At 54.9% G+C, this 18,599-nt stretch overlaps 1 protein-coding gene across 1 annotated transcript in view; it reads right to left on the bottom strand.

Moving 5' to 3' along the window:
* The window catches only part of CELF4 (CUGBP, Elav-like family member 4), a 310,947-nt gene that overhangs the window by 57,286 nt on the left and 235,062 nt on the right, over positions 1-18,599 (bottom strand). Inside the window, exon 6 of the mRNA XM_011986116.1 lies at positions 6,181-6,229. Within this exon, the coding sequence (XP_011841506.1) occupies positions 6,181-6,229 (49 nt within the window). The remainder of the gene's footprint in view (positions 1-6,180; positions 6,230-18,599) is intronic.

The raw sequence follows: 18,599 nt of genomic DNA, 5'->3' as shown, positions 1-18,599 counted from the left end.
AGAGACAGAGGCAGACACAGGTGCAGACACACGGACGAGATGAAGACAGACAGGTGGCAGCCCCTATGGCGTCCTTGAGTCCCCTCTTTTCCAGGACTCTCCTCCCAACTCTTCACGGTTTCTAACTTCTCCCCAGCCAGCCACCTTGCTGGCTTTTCTGTCATTTTGTGTTGATGAGATAAAACCTGGTGGCCCCCCTCTGTGCCCCACCCCAGCCAGCATCATCAAAGACCGTCCCCACCTCCTAGCATAACCATCACACTGGGGTTTAGCCAAAGTAGACCTCATCTGCACTGGGTCTGGAGGAGCCCGGGGTGCTGTCACACAGTTTTCCCATGGAGCACCCCCTCAGTGTGCCATGCACTCATGGTCACCAATAGAGGCACTGCACACACGCCCAGTTCCACACACACTCCTAGGGAGGCGGGAAAGAAATGTCCTCCCCAGGGACACAGGGGAGATAGCACGCATCTGCAGTCTGCTATACCTGAGCCAAGTCTCAGCCACTTCGTCCCCTCCTGCAGGGCCCCTGTCTGGCTGCTGACCCTCTTGGGCCCACTGAGCGGGCTGGGCACACACCTCCGTTCAGCCCAGGAGCCTCCCAAACAAACTGGCTTCCTGAGGCCACGGTAGTCAGAGCTTCCTTGTCTCTGACTCCTGAAACGAGGCCCCACAGCCTGGCTGCAGGAGGTACCTTGGTGGACGGATTGTTCTGTCACCTGGACTGAGACCTGGGAGGAGAGGAAGTGGTCAGGACTGCAGAGCAGCTCCCTACGGACACCTGTGGAGACTCCATTTAGAAGCTGAGCATGAGCCAGCTTTGGGGTCTTGGGGTTGGGTGTGTCTGCCTCCTAGGAGGCACAGGACACTGCAGCGCATGCCCTAGGGAGGTATCATCACCTCTGAGGGGGCCAGCTGCCATGTTCAGGGCAGGCAGGGAGGGGCCTGCTCTCCACCTGGCTCTGTCCCCAGCCAGCATCACTGGTTAAGAAATTGGTTTGCTTATTTTGGGGGTAAATCTGAGTTTAAATACAACTTCTTCCAGTGTGCTCTTGGGGGATAACTGGATCCCCCAGGCAGAGAGATGGCTCCTGGGGAGGCTCTTCTTTGGCCTTTCTTCCCTACTTAATTGGAACCCCTGCTCCTGGTGGTGGTAGCAGGGGCCCTCTCTTCTCTTCCTGCCCAGGGACATTGCTGCTCCTGCTTCCAATGGTGAGAAGCCCAACCCCTTGGCCTTGTGTTCAAGGCCCCATTTTAACTTTGTGTCCTCACTGTATCCCAGCTCTATACCTCTTGATCTAATTCCTAATTCCCACTTCCTCCAGGAAGCCCTTCCTGCTTACTCCAGGCCACAGTGAGTTCTCTCTTCTCTGATCCAGTCCTACCCTGGTCTTTCATGTCTCATGGGTAGATCTGGGAGCTCCTTGTCCAGCCTAGCCCTGCCTCCCTCACCTGGAGCCCCGCTCCTCTCACTTCAGCCACCTTGAGAATGGGCCTAAAGGTGAGACAAATGTCTGTGGTGCCTACCCACTGCCCCTAGGCCACCCAGAGTCCGAGAAGCCCTCCTGGAAGTGAGAGGAATATAGGTAACCTGGGTTCTCGTGGCTGACAGGTAGGAGTTAGAATTTTGGCTCTGCCACTTTCTGTCTGTGTGCCCTGGAACAAGTTATCTAGCCTCTCTGTACCTTGGTTTGTACCTTTAAGTGGAGCCAAGAACATCCGTACCTTGAGGTTGCTGTATAAATTAAACATATTTCTGGCCTGGTGCAGTGGCTCATGCCTGTAATCCCAGCACTTTGGGAGGCCAAGGCGGGTGGATCACCTGAGGTCAGGAGTTCGAGACCAGCCTGGCCAACATGGTAAAACCCCATCTCTACTAATAATACAAAAATTGGCTAGGTGTGGTGGCACACACCTGTAATCCCAGCTACTCCGGAGGCTGAGGCAGGAGAATCACTTGAACCCTGGAGGCGGAGGTTGCAGTGAGCCAAGATCGTGCCATTGCACTTCAGCCTGGGTGACAAAAGCACTTTGTCTCAAAAACAAAACAAAACAAAACCATATATCCATAAAATCTCTAACACTCAGTCAGTGTTCCGTAAATAGCAGCTTTATGGATAATGACTCCTGAGACTCCCAGGTGAGGAGATGGAGGCCCAGAGAAGGTGGTGTGCCTGAGCTGGAGCTCATTCCGGATAAGAACCTTCCACCAGAACAAGAACTGCATCCTGTACGCTTCCTGGACTCTTCCTGGTGCTTGCTCCAGCCAAACGCCCGCCAGCTCCACTTCCTTCTGTACCTGTATCTCCACTCCAAACCCTCCAGAGGCAAGGCTGGCACTATCCTCACACCAAAGGAAAAAGAGCTCCCTGAACTGCTCCTGATAGGACAGTGGCCTGTCAGCCTCAGCCAGCAATCCATGCGTGTCAGAGACAGGAGCCTTGAAAGTTACAAAGCCACTCCTGTGCACACAGACCTGCCAACACTCTGCCCATGCCCGTCCCTAGACACCCCCACACCTCGTACATGTGGGTGGATGTGACCAGGAATGTGTCTAGAGGCCTGAGATGGGGGATGAGAAGGTGGAACCACGATATGGCCATGCAGTGGGCTGCAGCCCGCTCTGTGCTGGGTGAGGTGGAGAGAAACTTTCCTCTTGCCCCCTGGCCAAAGGCCCTCACATGTTGCCCAAATCCTAAGCAGATAAGACATCTTTCTGTGCTGCTTACGAGCATTCAAGAGTACCTGGAGGGCAGCTGGGGACGGGTGTCCTGTGTCCTCTGGGTTTTGGGGACTCGTAACCAGGCTCACTGCTGAGCCAGGCCTGGGGCTGACCCTCCCCCTCCTTCTGCGGCCACTGCCGGCTTCTGCTCCCCCGACACCACTGTGCCCCAGTCTTCCCTCACTCACTGTCTTCAAGGCCTCTCTCCCCCTCCTCCTGCTGCCGCTTCTCCCCTCACCTCTCTACTTTTCTCACCTCCTTCCCTTCTCTCCTCTCGTCCTGCCCGCTGCCATCACACCACCTTCTCCACCCCTCTCCCATTCCTTCTCTCTATTCCCCTATTCTGTTGCCTTTTTCTTTAATCTTTTAAAATGTTCACTTCTCCCCCCTTCTCCTTCTCCCCAGAGGTATTTAATGGCTATTAAATTATTTTAAACTAACTTTCTTTAAAAAAAAAAACCACACAGCTTGGTGATAGTGCTGACTCAGGGCCATCTCGCTGTTTAATATTGAATATGCAATTAATAGATAGATGTTTAGGTTTGGCTCTCCCCCCACCTCCCCCCACCCCCCACTTTCTGCTGCAAAAAGAATAAAAGAGCTGATTAATCTGGTTCGGGGCGAGTGTCAGCCGCAGGAGATATATGGGGGAAAGCCGATGAGGTTAGCATCTTGGAGTCAGAGAGCTATTGCCTCTGAGGCAAGTTCAGGGAGAGAAAGGTTTGAGTTAGAGCCCAGCACGGCCTTGCTGGGCAGAGGGGATTCCAGACACCCTCTCCAGTGCTGGAGAAAATGGCCTGGACTCTGACCTGCCTGCCCTGCACCAGATGGCGCGTCTTTGTGGCCCTCAGAGGCCTGGGTTGGTGGCCCTTGTTCACGCCATTCTCCCTTCTCCAGCTGTAGGATCTCCCACCTTCAAGACCAGAAGTGCCACCTCCCCTGAGGCCTCTGGCTGCCCCCGCCTGGGGGATCTCCTCTCCGGAACTGCTGCTGGCACCTACTATCCCAGCTTTCCTGCCCATCCGTGACAGCTTCCTTGTGCCACTGCCTCCTGGCCGGGCCGTGTGAACAGGGGGCTGCAGGTGGGTCACTGTGTGCCTGGGTGACGGTCTCCAGGAGACACGCCTCCCACTGCTGTGGGCCTCACGTGCCCTGGACGAGGCTGAGCGAGGATGGCACTCCTCTCACTGCCAAGGAAGGGACAGGAGCAGGCAGCACAAACCAGGTGGGCTTCGCTCACGTGGGCCCCTCACGCCTGAAGCATCTTTACCCCTCAACCAACTGGACCTTGACTACCAGGGTCCTTAGGACCGGAGCACTCCGTGGGTGTGAGGAGGTGTGTCTGTGCCCTGGGCCGTGGGATCCCTTCAGGCAGCACCAAGACACCAGCCCAAGCCCTAGTGGGTAGGATCTGAGGTCAAGGTTAGGAGGGGCCTGAGTCCTAGAGGCCTTGTGCCTGGGTCAGTGCCCTGCTGGGGCTGGAGGGCAGAGGCCTGACTGAGGGGATGAAGGAGTGTTCTGAGCAGGCCCAGGCCCCAAGGATGAGCAGATCACCAGCGGCCACACCACAGCACCTTCCAGGACAACTGGCTCTCCAAATTTGCAAGTAGCTTTCGCCTACTTGACTTTTTGCCCTTGATTTCCCGGTAAACTTTCTGAGGAAACGAGGGGGAGAGAAATTCCTCAGTTCCTGGCTGATCTAATGAGCAGGGAGAAACCTGGAGCGCTGGGCCTGGGCCAGGGGAGGGTGGTGAACACAGACACTCAGGTCAGAGCCCAGGGCGTGGCAGGGTTGGCAGAAGCCAAGAGCTCCTAGCCGGGAGGTGGAGGGCAGCAGTGACCGGCTGTCCCATCTTACTACCTGGACCCTCATACTGGACACCCCAGCGCTGGCGGGGGGAAGGGTAGGCTGGGGCCACTTTGGAGGCTGTACCTAATGTCACCTTCTCAGGGCAACAAAAGGCCCCAACTCCTTACGTTCCCTTGGAGGCCTCATGGGTGTTCTCAATTTTTCTAAACCCTTTCTGGGCCTCTCCTGTCTGTGGCGGAAGAGCAGCCAAGGTGTCTCCCATTGTGGGAGGAAGCTGGAGGTGGGGAGCCACCGCCTGTCTGTCCTCTGGGAGTGTCCCACTTCTGTATGGCTGTTTGGCTCACTGCCTGGCGGTTCCTCTGTGGGAATTCAGGCTGGGGCCCCCTGCTGGTGGAGAGGACAGAGTCTCTACTTGGGGGTCCTTCACCTGCTCGGAGCCTCTGTTTGGCCCCCTTCCCCGGGGAAGTGCCTGAGAGCTCAGTTCAGAGCAACGTCTGGGCAGGGACCAGTGGGAATGAGGCTCAGTGTGAGTGCCGGAGGGGGGCTGGTGATCAGGAAGGACAATGCCTCCCTCCCCAAGGAGGCGGGCCTGGAAGGGGGCACCTGGCAGGAGCCTGCACATTCTTCTACGCTATTGTGCTGATGAGTCTGTTTCTCTCCCACAGGTGAGGTGTGATGGACTCTGTATCATCGGGGCAGTTTGTTGTGGGAGGAGCTAGTGCCTGGGTAAGAGAGGCCTGATCTTGGATGCTGGATGTATTTTCTTTGCCATGTCCTTGCCTTTCATTTTCTTTTAATGTCAGAGTATGTTTGAATCTCATCTAGGAGAGCCTAGGGCCAGGGTTGTGCCTAGGGTTGGCCCTGGTTACTCTGTGACTGGGATGAGGAGGGAGGAACAGTACAGACACACAGGCACTATGCCAAGAGGATGCTGTCACTTGGTGATGAAGCTGCCCCTGGCTGGCCATCTGCCTGGCCCTTCCAGGGGTGAGCCTCAAGGTGTGGCATTCCCTTACCCAGCCTCTCCACGGCCAGTCTCCGGTGGGCTTCACGTTCTGGGACAAGTGTCTGTGGAGTGAGGCTGTGTCCTTCTCCTCTGTCCCTTTCCAGACACCTGTCTGACTGCCTGCCTCTATCTCCAGGATCTCTGCCTCAGTGCTGGCCTTGAGTGTCCACACTCCCATGGGCCACTCAGATTTGCCTCCTGTGGCCTGAATCCTCCTACGGCCTGAATCCTCCTACGGCACAGTTACGACCACTTCCTGTCTCCTTTCTGACTGCACAAGCCCCATCACGGCGGGGTTTTCCTTGGCAACACCGAGGGGGGCACACCCTTTTTGGTATTTTAACGGAGGGGAGAAGAATGCCCCGAGACATGGCACTTGTTTACTCAGAGAGGCAGAAACCCCACCGTTTGGAAGACCCCAATCGCCCTCCTTCCCTCATCTTTCCACACCAGTCACCCAGAGCTCCAAAGCTCTGTCCCCAACCCTCAGCCATGAGATCCCCAGAAGGGCAAGAGGAGGAGGCAGGGAGTCGCTGCATCACATTGCTGCATCGGGAAAAGGAGGGAGGAGTGAGAAGGGGAGGGGAGGGGCAGAGACAAGTGGGCCCTCACGTGAAGGGGGCTGGCGCAGGCAGCTACTACCTCCTCGGCTCTCGCTGTCCGCAGGCTTCACCTGGATTGGCCGGTTCATCTGCAACAGAGCACAGGGGGACAGAGTTATAGCAGGCCTGTGGGTGAGGGGCAGACACCCAGCACTCAGGCGCACAGGTGGATGCAGGTACACAGACTGCATCCACAGACACACGCTCCCACACGCTGCCGCAAGCACACACACCTTCACCAAAGCAGTGCCCGTCTCCCCTCAACGGCACAGCCCCATGGCCCCATTCTTTCAGGAGGGTGTCTCTGGACAGGAGACCGGTGCCTCCTCCTCCTACTCCAAGCAGGTCCTGCTAGCCTTTGATAGCAGAATCTCAGGTTGACAGAAATGCTGCCCGTCCCTGTGTCGCACAGGCCTTTGTGTCCCCAAAGTACACCCTTGGCTCAGCCCTGGTTCACTCAAGACATCTGCCTTTATGGAAATGAGCTGTCACTGGCTGCAGATGGACCCCACCCAGGCCAGGGCATCCAGCTTCATCCCAGCACCTACCAGCTGGTAGATGTGGCCTGTGGGTCAGGCGTGGCCAACGCTCTGGGCCATCCAGCTCCAAGGTTAAAGCAGAGTTCAGGGTTGTGGCTCCTGGTTGCAACTCGGGCCGTTCTCTCAGGGAGTGTGCAGAGTGGGCACAGCTACTTGTCCCCTATGGTGTCTGGGTGCCAGGGGGACAGGAGAGCAACGCCTGACTCCCCTAGCCTGCCAGCCTGTCTTCCCTCTTGGGGATCTGTGTCAATGGCCCATTCAGGCCACTAGGGGTCTCTGGACTCCAAGCATCCCGGGCTTGGCTGCCTGGCTTCAAGGCTCACCGAGAGGCACCAGGGTGGGCTCTACAGCCCAGAGGTTTCAGCATGTTTTAAGCAATAAACATGAGGAGAATCATGCAAGCGGATTTGGACCTGATGTCTTCACCAGTGTTTCTGCCCTTACGCACCTCCCTGAGCCTTTCTTGCATCTGCATTTCTCTCACAAACTCAGACTCAGAGAGGCAGTGGGGCAGGTACAAACATCGCCATTTAAGAGATGGAGAGGCTGAGGCCAAGAGGCATTCAGGTGCTTCCCAAGGCTACCATGTGGCAGGACACGGCTGGGGAACGGGGCCTGCGGGGAGATTTCTGCATATCTGTCCTGCGCTTTGAGACCTTCCGTTGCCAATTCCCTCCCGTGCAGCGACTGGACCAGCCAGTCACAAGCTTCCTCCTGCCTTCTGGTCTAGGACTTGAAGTGAGTTTTGGCTGCATCAAGACAACTGGGTGGGGGAGTATGGGTGCCTGTGACTCAGCAAGGTAAGCACGAGGCCAGGGGAAGGGCAGAGCCGCGGCCGGGAAGGACAGAGATGGGAGGCAGGATGCAGCCGACAAGGAAGGAGGCACAGGTAGCCAGAGGCAGCACGGGAGGAAGCCAGGGCCAGCCCACCGAGAGGGACCAGGGTGTCATTGTTCACCACCAGGTCCCCACTTGACATCCCTTATGGAGTTGAGGGGAAGCAAGGTGCTTTGTTCCCAAGTCCTGGCAGCAGAGAACACTGCCGTGTTACAACAAACGCCAATCACAGGAAGAAGGAGGAGGAATGTAATGAAGTTCCTGGCTTCCCTGTGAACCAGCTCCTTTCCAGTCCTTGAGGGAAGGATTCAGAAGGCCACCCAGGCATCTGGCTATGGGAGAGGTGATTCAGGAGGGAGCCAGGTTGCTCCTGGTTCCCTGTCCAGTACTGCTTGGGACTCAGCATCTCACCCTTTCCTAGGCTGCCCTGTCCTCCTGGAATGCCCCGCCCTCCTAGCCTTCCCTTCTCTGAAACCTGCGGCGTTCTTCTCCCCCAAACAAATCTTAAGGACTGACCTGGACCCAGTTCCAGCCCTGATGTTCTCTTGGACAGATTTCTACAGCTTTTCTGCTTATGTAATTTTACAATTCTCTGAGGTAGGGATTATTATATCCATCTTTTCAATGAGAAGAACAAAGCTCTGAGGAGCAGCGGAGCTGGGATTCAGCCAGGATGAGTAGGCACATGAGTGCTACCAATACAATGGCCTTTGGCTTTGTCATATTTTATCTCATTTGACCTCAGCTGCTCCAGGAGGAGGGGACCAAGGAAGAAGTAAATGGGAAAAATACCCATCCCATAAAGGGAGACCAAGGCCAGGTTCTTTGGGCCAGCAAATCAAGTATCTTTTCTGCCTGACTCCCCTGGCCAAAATCTGGCCCCAACACCTCTTGCACCAGTCCCACCGCACATCCTGGCACCTTCCTCCCCCAGGTCCATTCCCTGGGCCTGCAAGTTCCCTGCTGTCCCTCCCAACCTCCTCCTCTTGACAGTCTATTCATGCTTTGAGCCTAGTCCACTTGGCTTCTGTTATGGACTGAAGTGTGTCCCCCCAAAATTCATACGGTGAAGCCCTAACCCCCAATGTTACTGTATTTGGAAATAGTGCCTTTAAGGAGGTACTTAAGGTTGAATGGAGTTATAAGAGTAGGGCCCTCATCCCATATGATTGATGTCCTCACAAGAAGAGGAAGAGACACCAGGGATGTGCACACAGAGAAGGCCATAGGAGGACACAGCAAGAAGGCTGCCGTCTTCAAGCCAGGAAGAGAGCCCTCATCATAAACCAATCCTGCCCACACCTTCATCTTGGACTTCCAACCTCCAGAGCTGTGAGAAATACATTTCCATTGTTTAAGCCATCTGGTCTGTGGTACTTTGCTATGACAGCTCTAACCAACAAATAAGCCCCCTAGTTCATGAAGCCTGATTGGTACCCCATTGGGAAGGGTACTACAAGGAGCTCCACATTTTCCATTAAAAAGGTACACTCAAGGCTGGAATTTGACTTGCAAGTGGGGGTGGAGCTTAGGCAGCCCAGGCCTCCCCAAGGATCCACAACACCCCTGAGAACAGGAACAGTTGCTATACGCATCACATTGCTAGATCATCGCAACTTCTCCTATGATGTATACAAATAAAGGAAATGGAGTTTCAGAGAGGTTAAGAAGTTAGCCTGAGGTCACAAAGGTTGTAAATGGTGATATCAAGATGAACCCAGGACTCCTGACATCTGTCTACTCATTTAGGAGATGCTGGGAGCAGGTGGAATGGGCTTGGGATGGTCCAGGAAAGTTCCAAGCAGAGGCCAGGGGGGTGGGGGGAAAAGAGGGGGGCAGGGAGCCAGATGGGGAATTCAGGCTTCCCCTGCAAGGATGGGAGGAAGGCCTGGCTGAGAAGGGGCAGGCAGAAGAGTGTGAAACAGAATCTGTTGGGCTTTGCTGCTCTGTCCCAACTGGGAAGTGATGCCATTCCTGGGGCCAGAGCATGCTAGGCAGACCCCACATCCCTAGGGGCCTCATCCTGTGTGGGAGGAAGGCTGGGACCACTGGAGGAGACTCCTTTCCTGGCACCTCGTTTCTGTGTTTTATGGCCAGTCTTCTCTGGTTGGGCCCGAGAGCAGCTGGGGTGAGTCCTGCGGATTGGCATGGCCAGGGTAGAGCTATTTCTGATATGATGGGTCCCATTTTCCGTGGTAAATTAAACTAGGCAAATGAAATCTCCCTGTGTGTGCAGGCTTCTGCCCTAGAGGCCACCCCAGTTGCAGGCAGCCAGCCCACTGTCCTTGGTACCTGGGCGCCTGTTACGCTTTGGCCTAGCATCCCTGCCCCAGGAGCTCTCCCAACCGGACAGTCCCTACATGGTGCAGGCAGACCTCCTCCATGGTGTGCTGTTGGGCTCACCCCTCACACACAGGCCCCTCTGCTTCTCTCCAGTTTTACTGTGGGCTTTCTGACAGCAGGAACATGGGGGCTTATCCAGCCTCCCAGCTGCCTTCAGCCATGGGCTAGGCACCTACAGGGTGCTCTAAACAGATTGGTAAAGGAGAATTGAATTGGTTCCCATGCAGCTATGGCTCCTGGGGTCATTTTTCATGTCCCTTTATAATCTGATGGTGGTCAGCATCCAGACAGCCTTTGAGGGGCTTGTCAGAGAGGTGCTGGGCTAGATGGTGAGATAATATACGACCCTGTGCTTTCTTAATTCTCAGCAGAAATAAAGTGTCAGGCTTGGTTGGGAAGATTTCTCAGCTGAAGCAGGCTGTGTACAGGTGGCCCCGGCCTGAAGGGAAACCTGCCTCCCTCCCCTAGTCCTCGGCCAGCCTCACCCAGCCCTGATTCTGCCCTGAAGAGGGAGGAGGATGGAGCACATCTGTCCTGGGAGAGGAGCCTGGGCCAGGCAACAGAGATGGGGAGAGAACGAGGCAGAGCACGATGACAGAGCAAGGGGAGAGGTGAAGAGAATGCCAGAGAGGGCAAGGATGAAGGAGAGCAGAGGGGTCAGGGCAAGAGCCAGGAGAGGAGGGAAGAGCCAAGAGCGAGACCAGGAGGAAGACCGAAGGCCAGGTGCCATCTCCTTGCCCTTCTTGCAACTTTGCCCCCTGGGACCCTGGCCATTGCCTCAGGACCCCTTTGGTGCTTTTCCTGCCCCCGTCTCTGCTCCTCTGTCAGCCATTCCTCTCCACTAGCGCGTTGTCCTCCCCGCAGGGCCCTGGGGCTTGTGGCTGCTGGGAATCCGGGCTGGGGCACAGGAGCCTTCCCTGCCGATTCTCTTTCAGAGATGTCCTCAGTGTCCCCATGGATGCCCCATGGCCTTCAGTTGGTGTCCTCCTCCAGGTGCCCGAAGGGGGTTTGGTGAGCCAGACTTGCCTTCCCTAGGTCAGGAACAGCTACCTGCAGCTTCTCTGGAGGCTCCTGGGGTCGGTCCTCTGGGGACATCACAAACCCTTGTGGACTGTGTTTCTACTTCCAGCCGAGCGCCCCTCTGGGGAAACGAGTGGGCCTGGCCCAGACCTAGAGCTGTTTCTGCTCCCGCCTGTGGCGGGCGTGGGCTGGTGGATGCCCCTTTCCTCTTCAACTCAGGCTCTGCCTCCCTTCCCCCTCCCCATCCCTCTGCCACTTTTTGCATCAACACATATCCATGCATTAAACAAGACATTCCATTAATTTCTTCATCATCATAACTTAAGCTGGGACATACCCTTTAAATATTCATTCAGCTATGAAAACCGGGCATTAAAATTTTAATAATGTCAAGCTCATTTGAACCAGCCTCCTTGGGGACGATTACGATACAATTAGAATAAATACGATGATTGAGCTGGTCGAAAGGCTTCACCTGTCCAGTGTGGCTCCCTGTGGAAGGGGAGGCCTGTGGCTCGTGGGCACGCAGACAGACAGGCCAAGCTGCTCTTTCCTGACTCCCTCCCAACCTCGCCGCTTCCCCTGCCTCCTCTTGCATCTGGTTCTGGTTCTGGTTCTGGTTCTGGTTCTGTGCTGCCAAGTCTACTCCCACCAGCCTCTGCAGGTCTCTGCTGCCTCCTTCCCCGAGGACCAGGGTGCAGGGCTCCCTGTCTGAGAAGGTGGCCCTGATTCACCCCACCGGTTCCTACTACTCCTTTCCTGGTCCTGGTATGACCTGGGCTAGCTCACTGGGCTGGTGAGTGACATTTTCCTGCCTATACACATCTCCTCTCCCCTACCTTACTAGGGAGGGAGAGAGAGAAAGGAAGACGGAGATGGAGAGAGACTTACTTCACAAACAAGAGCGGAGATCCGGGCCCCTACTCATGGATCCCCAGAGGCAACCTCAGGACTGTGCTTCTTCCCTGGAGTACATGTGTGCACCTGATTAGTGGTATGTGACATCACAGACATCCTAAAAGAATTCACTGTGGAGGGAGCGGGGGGATTCGGATTGAACGAGATCATGGAAGAAATGTGAAGAGCAGGTTCTCAACAAAGGTCAGCCTGCACTGGAAGGTGGGGACCGATGCCCTGCAGAGAGCTGGGGAGAGGGAGGATAGATGCTGACAGCTGAGGTGACTGGCCCATGGGATGGCCAGAATGCTCTCCAGAGTGACTATTCAAACATCAGAGCTGAGGGTCCTTCTGGTTCCTTTTGGGACATGTTGGAGCCTGAAGATACCTGGCTCCCTGCTCAGCAGAAGGGCTCACCTTGCCAAGCTTCAGAGGAATACCACTGGAGACACAGATTCGTATCTTTCCAAAACAGACATAATTTGCAGCCTTCACCAGGAAGGCAGCTCTTACCTCCCCCTTCCTGTGTGGTCTCTGAGGAGGGGTAGTCCTTGACCACCTACTTGTGGATGTGCTTGTGTGGACTTGGCCCTGCTCGTCATCTACCCTGGTGTTTTAGGACAACACCAGTTCGTATTCACCCAGAGAACTCAGGTTTTATGCTCTGCCCTCCAACCCCACCCCAGCACACAGGATGGTCATGGAAACAGTGAATCAGCAGACCAGCACGCTAGAGCTCACTGGGAGGGTCTGTGTCCTAATCCCACCAGCATCACTGCTCTGAGAAAACAGACATAATTTGCAGGACCCGTTGTTCCAAGTGCCAAAATAAAAAGTGTCATTACAGTACTAAAATATAAAGCCTTTCCTTTCCTTCTTGATCTTGCTCACTCTCTCAACTTGTCCTGGGATTTTTTTTATTTGCTATTTGATGTCACTTTAAGTAAAGAAAACTATAAATTTTAAATTATTAGCACAGACTTTACAGTTCATCTTTATTTTGTGCAATGCCAGTTTTAAATGCAAATATCAGAGCATTTACCTCCTATGCAGAGTCACCAAAATTTCAGAGTTTGTATCTTGTGGCTTATGCCTGGAGGGTGCCTTCAGCTGGAAACGCAAGCCAAACTCAGGAATGCTGCAAGAGAGGTCCCCTAGGCAGGAGAAGTTCCCAAGGGATTTCTGCCTCAGACATGAGGACCCTCACAGGCCCCTGGAGTCCCACCTGCAACCTGCGATGCAGCCTGGGCCTGAGGATTGCTGGGCTCCCTTCTCACTGGCCGTGGACTGATGTGTCAAGTCCCAGCTGAGGGTGGGCTCTGAGAAGTAGAGCCAGACATCACCTCTTCCCATGGGCCCTCGGCCCTAACCCACAGTGGACAGGAAACTTTCAAGGGTATTGTAAACTCTGTGCCTGGGACATACTAGGTATCTGGGCAATAGGTTCATCTTTGCTGAGTCATGGCCTCTTTTGACTGGCCAGATGTGGCATAGCACGGCCAGCCTGGGCTACCATAGGGTGAATGTGACCAACGCTGACCCCCTTACCCTGTGCCTAGGACACTGCTGACTGGTACAAAGGAATGGTTGCAGGTGGGACACTGGACATGGGTGGACCGGGCAGGTGGAGAGAGGCTCAACTGTGCATGAGCAGAGACTCCAAGCCCCATGGACTTCACTCACAAAGCACACGTTCAAAGATTAAGTGTTAAGAATTTAAAGATGGAGATTGCAGAGCATGAAACCCAAGCGTGGGAATCTTCTGAGTGTGGGCCCTGTGTGACAGCACGGATTGCCTGCCCATGACGCTGACCTGGGGGTGCCTTTCTGGGTCCTCATCTTCATCTGCGCACACCAGACATCAGGCGTTTTGTGGATCATCAGGTGTTTTAAGCATTGCTCAGGTCTGTGCACTAGTGCTATCTCCAGAAAGATCATCAGTCCATCTTTTAAAGATAAGCTTTGTACAATTTTGAGGGGATAGACCAACAATTTTCAGCCATAGGGATAAAAGCCTGGTGATGCAACCAACTCGATAAGGACAGAGAACTCACCAGTGAGCTTGTGGGGATCAAAGGTGGGTTTGCTCTCCAGAGACCCTGCCCTCCACCAGAAATTTGTCTTCCCGGCGCTTAGCAAATTGTAATTAACAAATTAATTAATGATGAAATTATTTGTTTAAAGTCCCAGGAGGGCAGGGTCTGAAGCACAGGCCCTGTTGAATTCCAGGGGCTGTGCTTAGAAGGCTTGGAGTCGCTGTGGGAGGAAAGAATGAACTCTTGCCTGAGGGCTTCCGCAGTCCCCTAGTGAGACCAGATCCCAGGGGAACCGCAGAAGCGGCACACATTATTCCTAGCTTGTTGTAAATATATTAATGCTTTAATTACCTCCTTAATAAATTGCATATGGTGTGTTCCATAGAGAGGGGTTAGAGACTCAAGAAATCTCATCTGTTGTCAGCATAAAATTCTGACTCCAGGACAGCCTTAGCAGTGATTTCAGACACCTGACAGATTTATGGATTTATTTGTCTGTTTGTCTCCACCCTGAGGAGTTCCTGAGGCCCACGCAGGGCCCAGCATGGCCCCGATGCACCGTAGATGGTCAGGAAGTACTGACCAAATGATGACTGAATCCTCCATCACACCCTGTCATGGCCCTCATTCCCTCCTGCCTTATCCGGGCCCTTGCAGCAAGAGTGCCCAGAGGCCAGAAGTGGGTCACCACCGGACAGCCTTGTTTCCAGCCCAAAGAGAAAGGCCCTTTAATCCTCCCTCCTCCAGCAAAGTGGCGTGTTTCACCTTTGGATTAGGAAGGGTTTATTGAAGCGGTGGCGATCATCGTTTAGAGAGACAGCCAGTGAGCACCGACCAGACAGAAGAACCGGAGGTTATTGTTAAAATATGCAAATCCAGAGTCTATTAAAATGCAAACCCTCCAGATAAGATTTTTTAATAAATCTGGTCTCTGCTCCCACTCCCTACTCTGAGGAGGCCATCTGATGCTTGTCGGGTCAGGACACATACCAGCATGTAGGCCCTGTCTGCTCTTCACCCCTCTCATTCAGACTTCCAGCGCTGCGCTGCCTGGGTGGGGCTGGCTGTCCCTTCTTTCCCCGACGCGCTGTCCCTCAAACAAAGCACTTGAGGTCATGTCAGGGTAATCTGCAGACAGGTCTCACCATCTCCCCATACTGGCTGCATTCTATTTTTCACCTTTCCTCTCATAGCTGTGTCTGCAAAGTGAAGTCACAAGCCTTTGCCTCCTCCTCCAGCAAGCCTTCTGTGATTGGGTCCACCCAGTTACACTTATCGTCTTTCCAGTCATCGCTTCTGGACTCACTTTCTGTCAAAAGTAGCCCTCAAGGGGATGATGGGAAGGTCGCTGAGAAGCCGCACAGGCTCCCGAGTATGATAATGACATGGCGGGGATTCAGACTGGACTTGGGCATGCTGGCTTTGAGTCAGGGTGGAAGGAGTCAGGTGTGTGGGTTGGTGCTGTGTGCCTGGCTGGGGGTGTGCACTCGGGTCTTGGAGGCTTGAGCGAACTGTAGTGGGAGAGGGTTTTCAAGTCCTTCCCATGCTGCAGACCTTCTGCTGACCTCATGACGGGGCTCAAGTCCTTCAGTCCTTCCTGAAACCTGATGAGTCAGGTGAGCAAACTCATGGGGTGGGCAGGGTGTGGATGGGGTGGGGGTGGGAATAACCACCAAAGACCTGGAGGAGAGTGGAGGGAAGGGCCAGCAGGGTGTGAAAGCTCGTGCGGCAAGTTGCCGAGGGTGGGAGGACAGGCAGGCAGGTGGAGGTGGGGAGGATCCGGCGTGGCCGCAGAGGATCTGGTGTGGCCGTGGAGGGTCTGAGCTTATAGAGTGGGCAGTGGGAGCTCCTGTTAGTTTGCAAACAGCATTGCACTAGGACCACGTTTGGAAAGAGCAAGGAGGCAGCTGCGTGTGCAGGAGGTCAGAGGTGACTGGACAGAGGTGCCCGAGACACCAGGCAAATGTTTGTTCAGTTCAAGAATGACCAGCAGCACCTTGGCACCAGGTGCCTTCCCCACCTGTGGGAAGACAGGAGCCTAAAGCTTATGCATAAGAGGTGTTTGATGAATTGGCCCAAACTTCCCCAGGTTGCCTTTCATTCTTGGTTGTGGAATGACCCCTCACTCCAGTCCAAGCCAGGCCTTGCCCACCTTCCACTTGCAAAGGGTCTGGAGGGTGTGGGTTGGGACGCAGTGGCCTCGGTCCAGGCGGCACCCTTTGCAGCCCACGTAGCCTCATTGGTACAGCCCCCCCACAAATAGGCCCAGGCAGTTGCTATGCAACAGGCTGCTCTGCTCGGCAGTGTCCAGAGAGAAGCAGCGAGCAGCCTTGACAGAGCCTGCAGGTGGGCCGGCTGGGGCTGCCTGCTCCTCCTTCTCTCTGCTCTCACCACTCTCTCCCATCCTTCTCCAAGCCTCCACCCTCTCCTATCTCTCTACAAAATGCTTTCCCCTCACCTAAGCGGCAGGGCTGGGTTGGCACAAACAAAAGAGGTGCCCCTCACAGTGGTCAAAGGTCTCTCAAGAGGTCCAGCCCCAAGCCCACTGCTGGTTTCCCAGGGGGAGGGAGGGAGCCCCTCCCTGCTAGGGGTTTGGAGCCATATTTGTGGGTAGATGCTTCCCGCACGTGGCAGGTAAGGTAGAAGGACGCCATGAAAATCACCAAGATGGAACTGGTGGACCCGTGACCACGCTGCCGCTGGGCTTACGTGCCCCTACCTCTCAGCCAGAGCTCCCTGAGGCCCGCACTGCCAAGGGCAGAGGGCTCTTTGTCTCCAAGCCCCACGTCCGTTTTGCTGCTCCTGCGAACACGCCAGGGCTGCACTGGCAAGGGTGGGAGGATCCTTGTGGTCTTAATTAAGATCTGCTGCCGTGGTAACCAAGCTAATTAGCCGGCATGGCCGGGCTGGGTCACTAACCCTCTTCAGGGTGGGGGAGTGAGGGCGTGCAATTTTTAAAATAACAGCGGTGGATAGATAATTCTGATGAAACAGGCCCTGATTTAGTTGTGAGGCCTGGATTTCGGTCTTAGCTCTGCCATATACTCGCTCATACAAGGCAGGGCTGTTACTTAACCTCTGAGAGGCATATCCAGCATATGCACATATCCCCTCATGGGGTGTGGAGGGGATTAAATGTGATCACTCAGGCCAAGCTCTGAGCATCGTGCCTGGCACCAGGAAATAAGCGACAGCTACCCTCTCCCTCCTGCCCCTCAACCCCCTTCTCTCTCTCCTCCCCCTCGTCCCCCTGTTCCTATTTCTCTTCCTCTCACATCTTCCCTGCCTTTCTTAGTATTTCCAGCACCTTTGAGGAATACCTGACATTTCATTTTTTCCTTTCCACTCTGGAATACTCAGGCTCTTTTGGACTCTGCTGAACTGAAGATGTTGGACTCTGTGGGGAAGAGCTGAGAATGGGGTGGGGAGGCCACGCCTCACAGAGAGGCAAGATGCACCCTGAACTTGGGTTCTCATGGCCCCACTCTGCCTGCGCTGCCTCTCCTCCACCCTGCCCCAGCTCTGCCCTCTCTGCTTGGTCTACCAGCACTGAAGCTGTTGTTGTGATGGGCCACAAACTCCATCCATCCATCCATCCATCCATCCATCCATCCATCCATCCCTCCATCGCTTACTGAGCACCTCTGTGTGCCAGGCCCTGCTCTATAGAATTGGGTGGCGCAGCAAACATGAGTGGCTCTTCCCCACAGGAGCCACCACCCAGTATCCAGGAGGGTCTTGTTGGGAGGGCACTGGGTCTGTGTTTCCTGGGCGCTGGCTGTGCACTGTAGCCTGATTCCCTGAACGCCCAGCCACGCAGTCCTGCACTTGACCTCCCACTCTCCTGAAAGTCCCTTCTCTACCTCTGATGTATGGCTCTTGGGCATTTGCTCACATACCTATAGTGTTGGAGTTAGGCTCCCTTCAGCGTGGGGCGTCGTCATCCAGCATGGCCAGCTCTAGTGATTAGAAAGGAGACGTTTCTGGCCCCAACTCATCTCCCATGCATTTCCCCGCATCCACCCTGCCTGGTACCAGCGCCCCACTGCGCAACTCAAGCCCATCTTCCAGAGGCTGCCCCCAGTGCTGGGCCACTATGTAGCCCTGAGGTTTCAGTGTCTTCCTTCTAAACTCTCAGGCCTCCCTTCACTCCTGGGTTTCTGGGCCTGTCACCCTGACAGCTGACAACCAACTAGGAGCCCTCAGATGTGGGGTCCTGGGCCTGGCAAGGGGCTCTCTTCATCTGTGACTGGCCCTTCCCAGCCCACAGTGGGACCACTGCCTTCGGAGATTTAGAGCACACTGGCTGGGTGGGAGTGAGAAGGGGGTGAGTGACACTGTGGCCCCTGGCGGCTGGACGGAGACCTTTGTCTGTGTTATCCAGGGCCCAGTCTCCCTTCCCCATCCAAGCCCTCCCCTGTGTAACTGTTCCCTCCACTTCCCCGGCACTGTGGACTCTGTTTGTAAGCTGAGCCTCTCCACGGCCAGGAAAGGGGTCCTGGTTCCACCCCCACCCTGCTCTGACCCAGGGGGACAGCTCCTTTCTCTTTCCTGTGGCTCCTGGGCCTCAGTCCTAGGCCTGGCGAGAGCAGGAGAGAGTCCCCAGGCATGTTAAAAGAAAAAACAAGGCCCACACCAAGTAAATGACAAATCGAGAGGAAATTGCTCTTAATCCCCACGCCACAGCCTGATGATGCCGGCCAAGCGCAAACCTGAGTCATCCTAGAAATGGCACCGACATTTGCTTTTTGGAATTTGTTTTGTCTCTGGGCTTTAGATTTAATCAC

The sequence above is a fragment of the Mandrillus leucophaeus genome, unplaced genomic scaffold (assembly GCF_000951045.1).
Source record: "Mandrillus leucophaeus isolate KB7577 unplaced genomic scaffold, Mleu.le_1.0 Scaffold294, whole genome shotgun sequence".
NCBI classification, from domain to species: domain Eukaryota; kingdom Metazoa; phylum Chordata; class Mammalia; order Primates; family Cercopithecidae; genus Mandrillus; species Mandrillus leucophaeus.
This window is presented reverse-complemented; position numbering and strand designations above follow the sequence as displayed.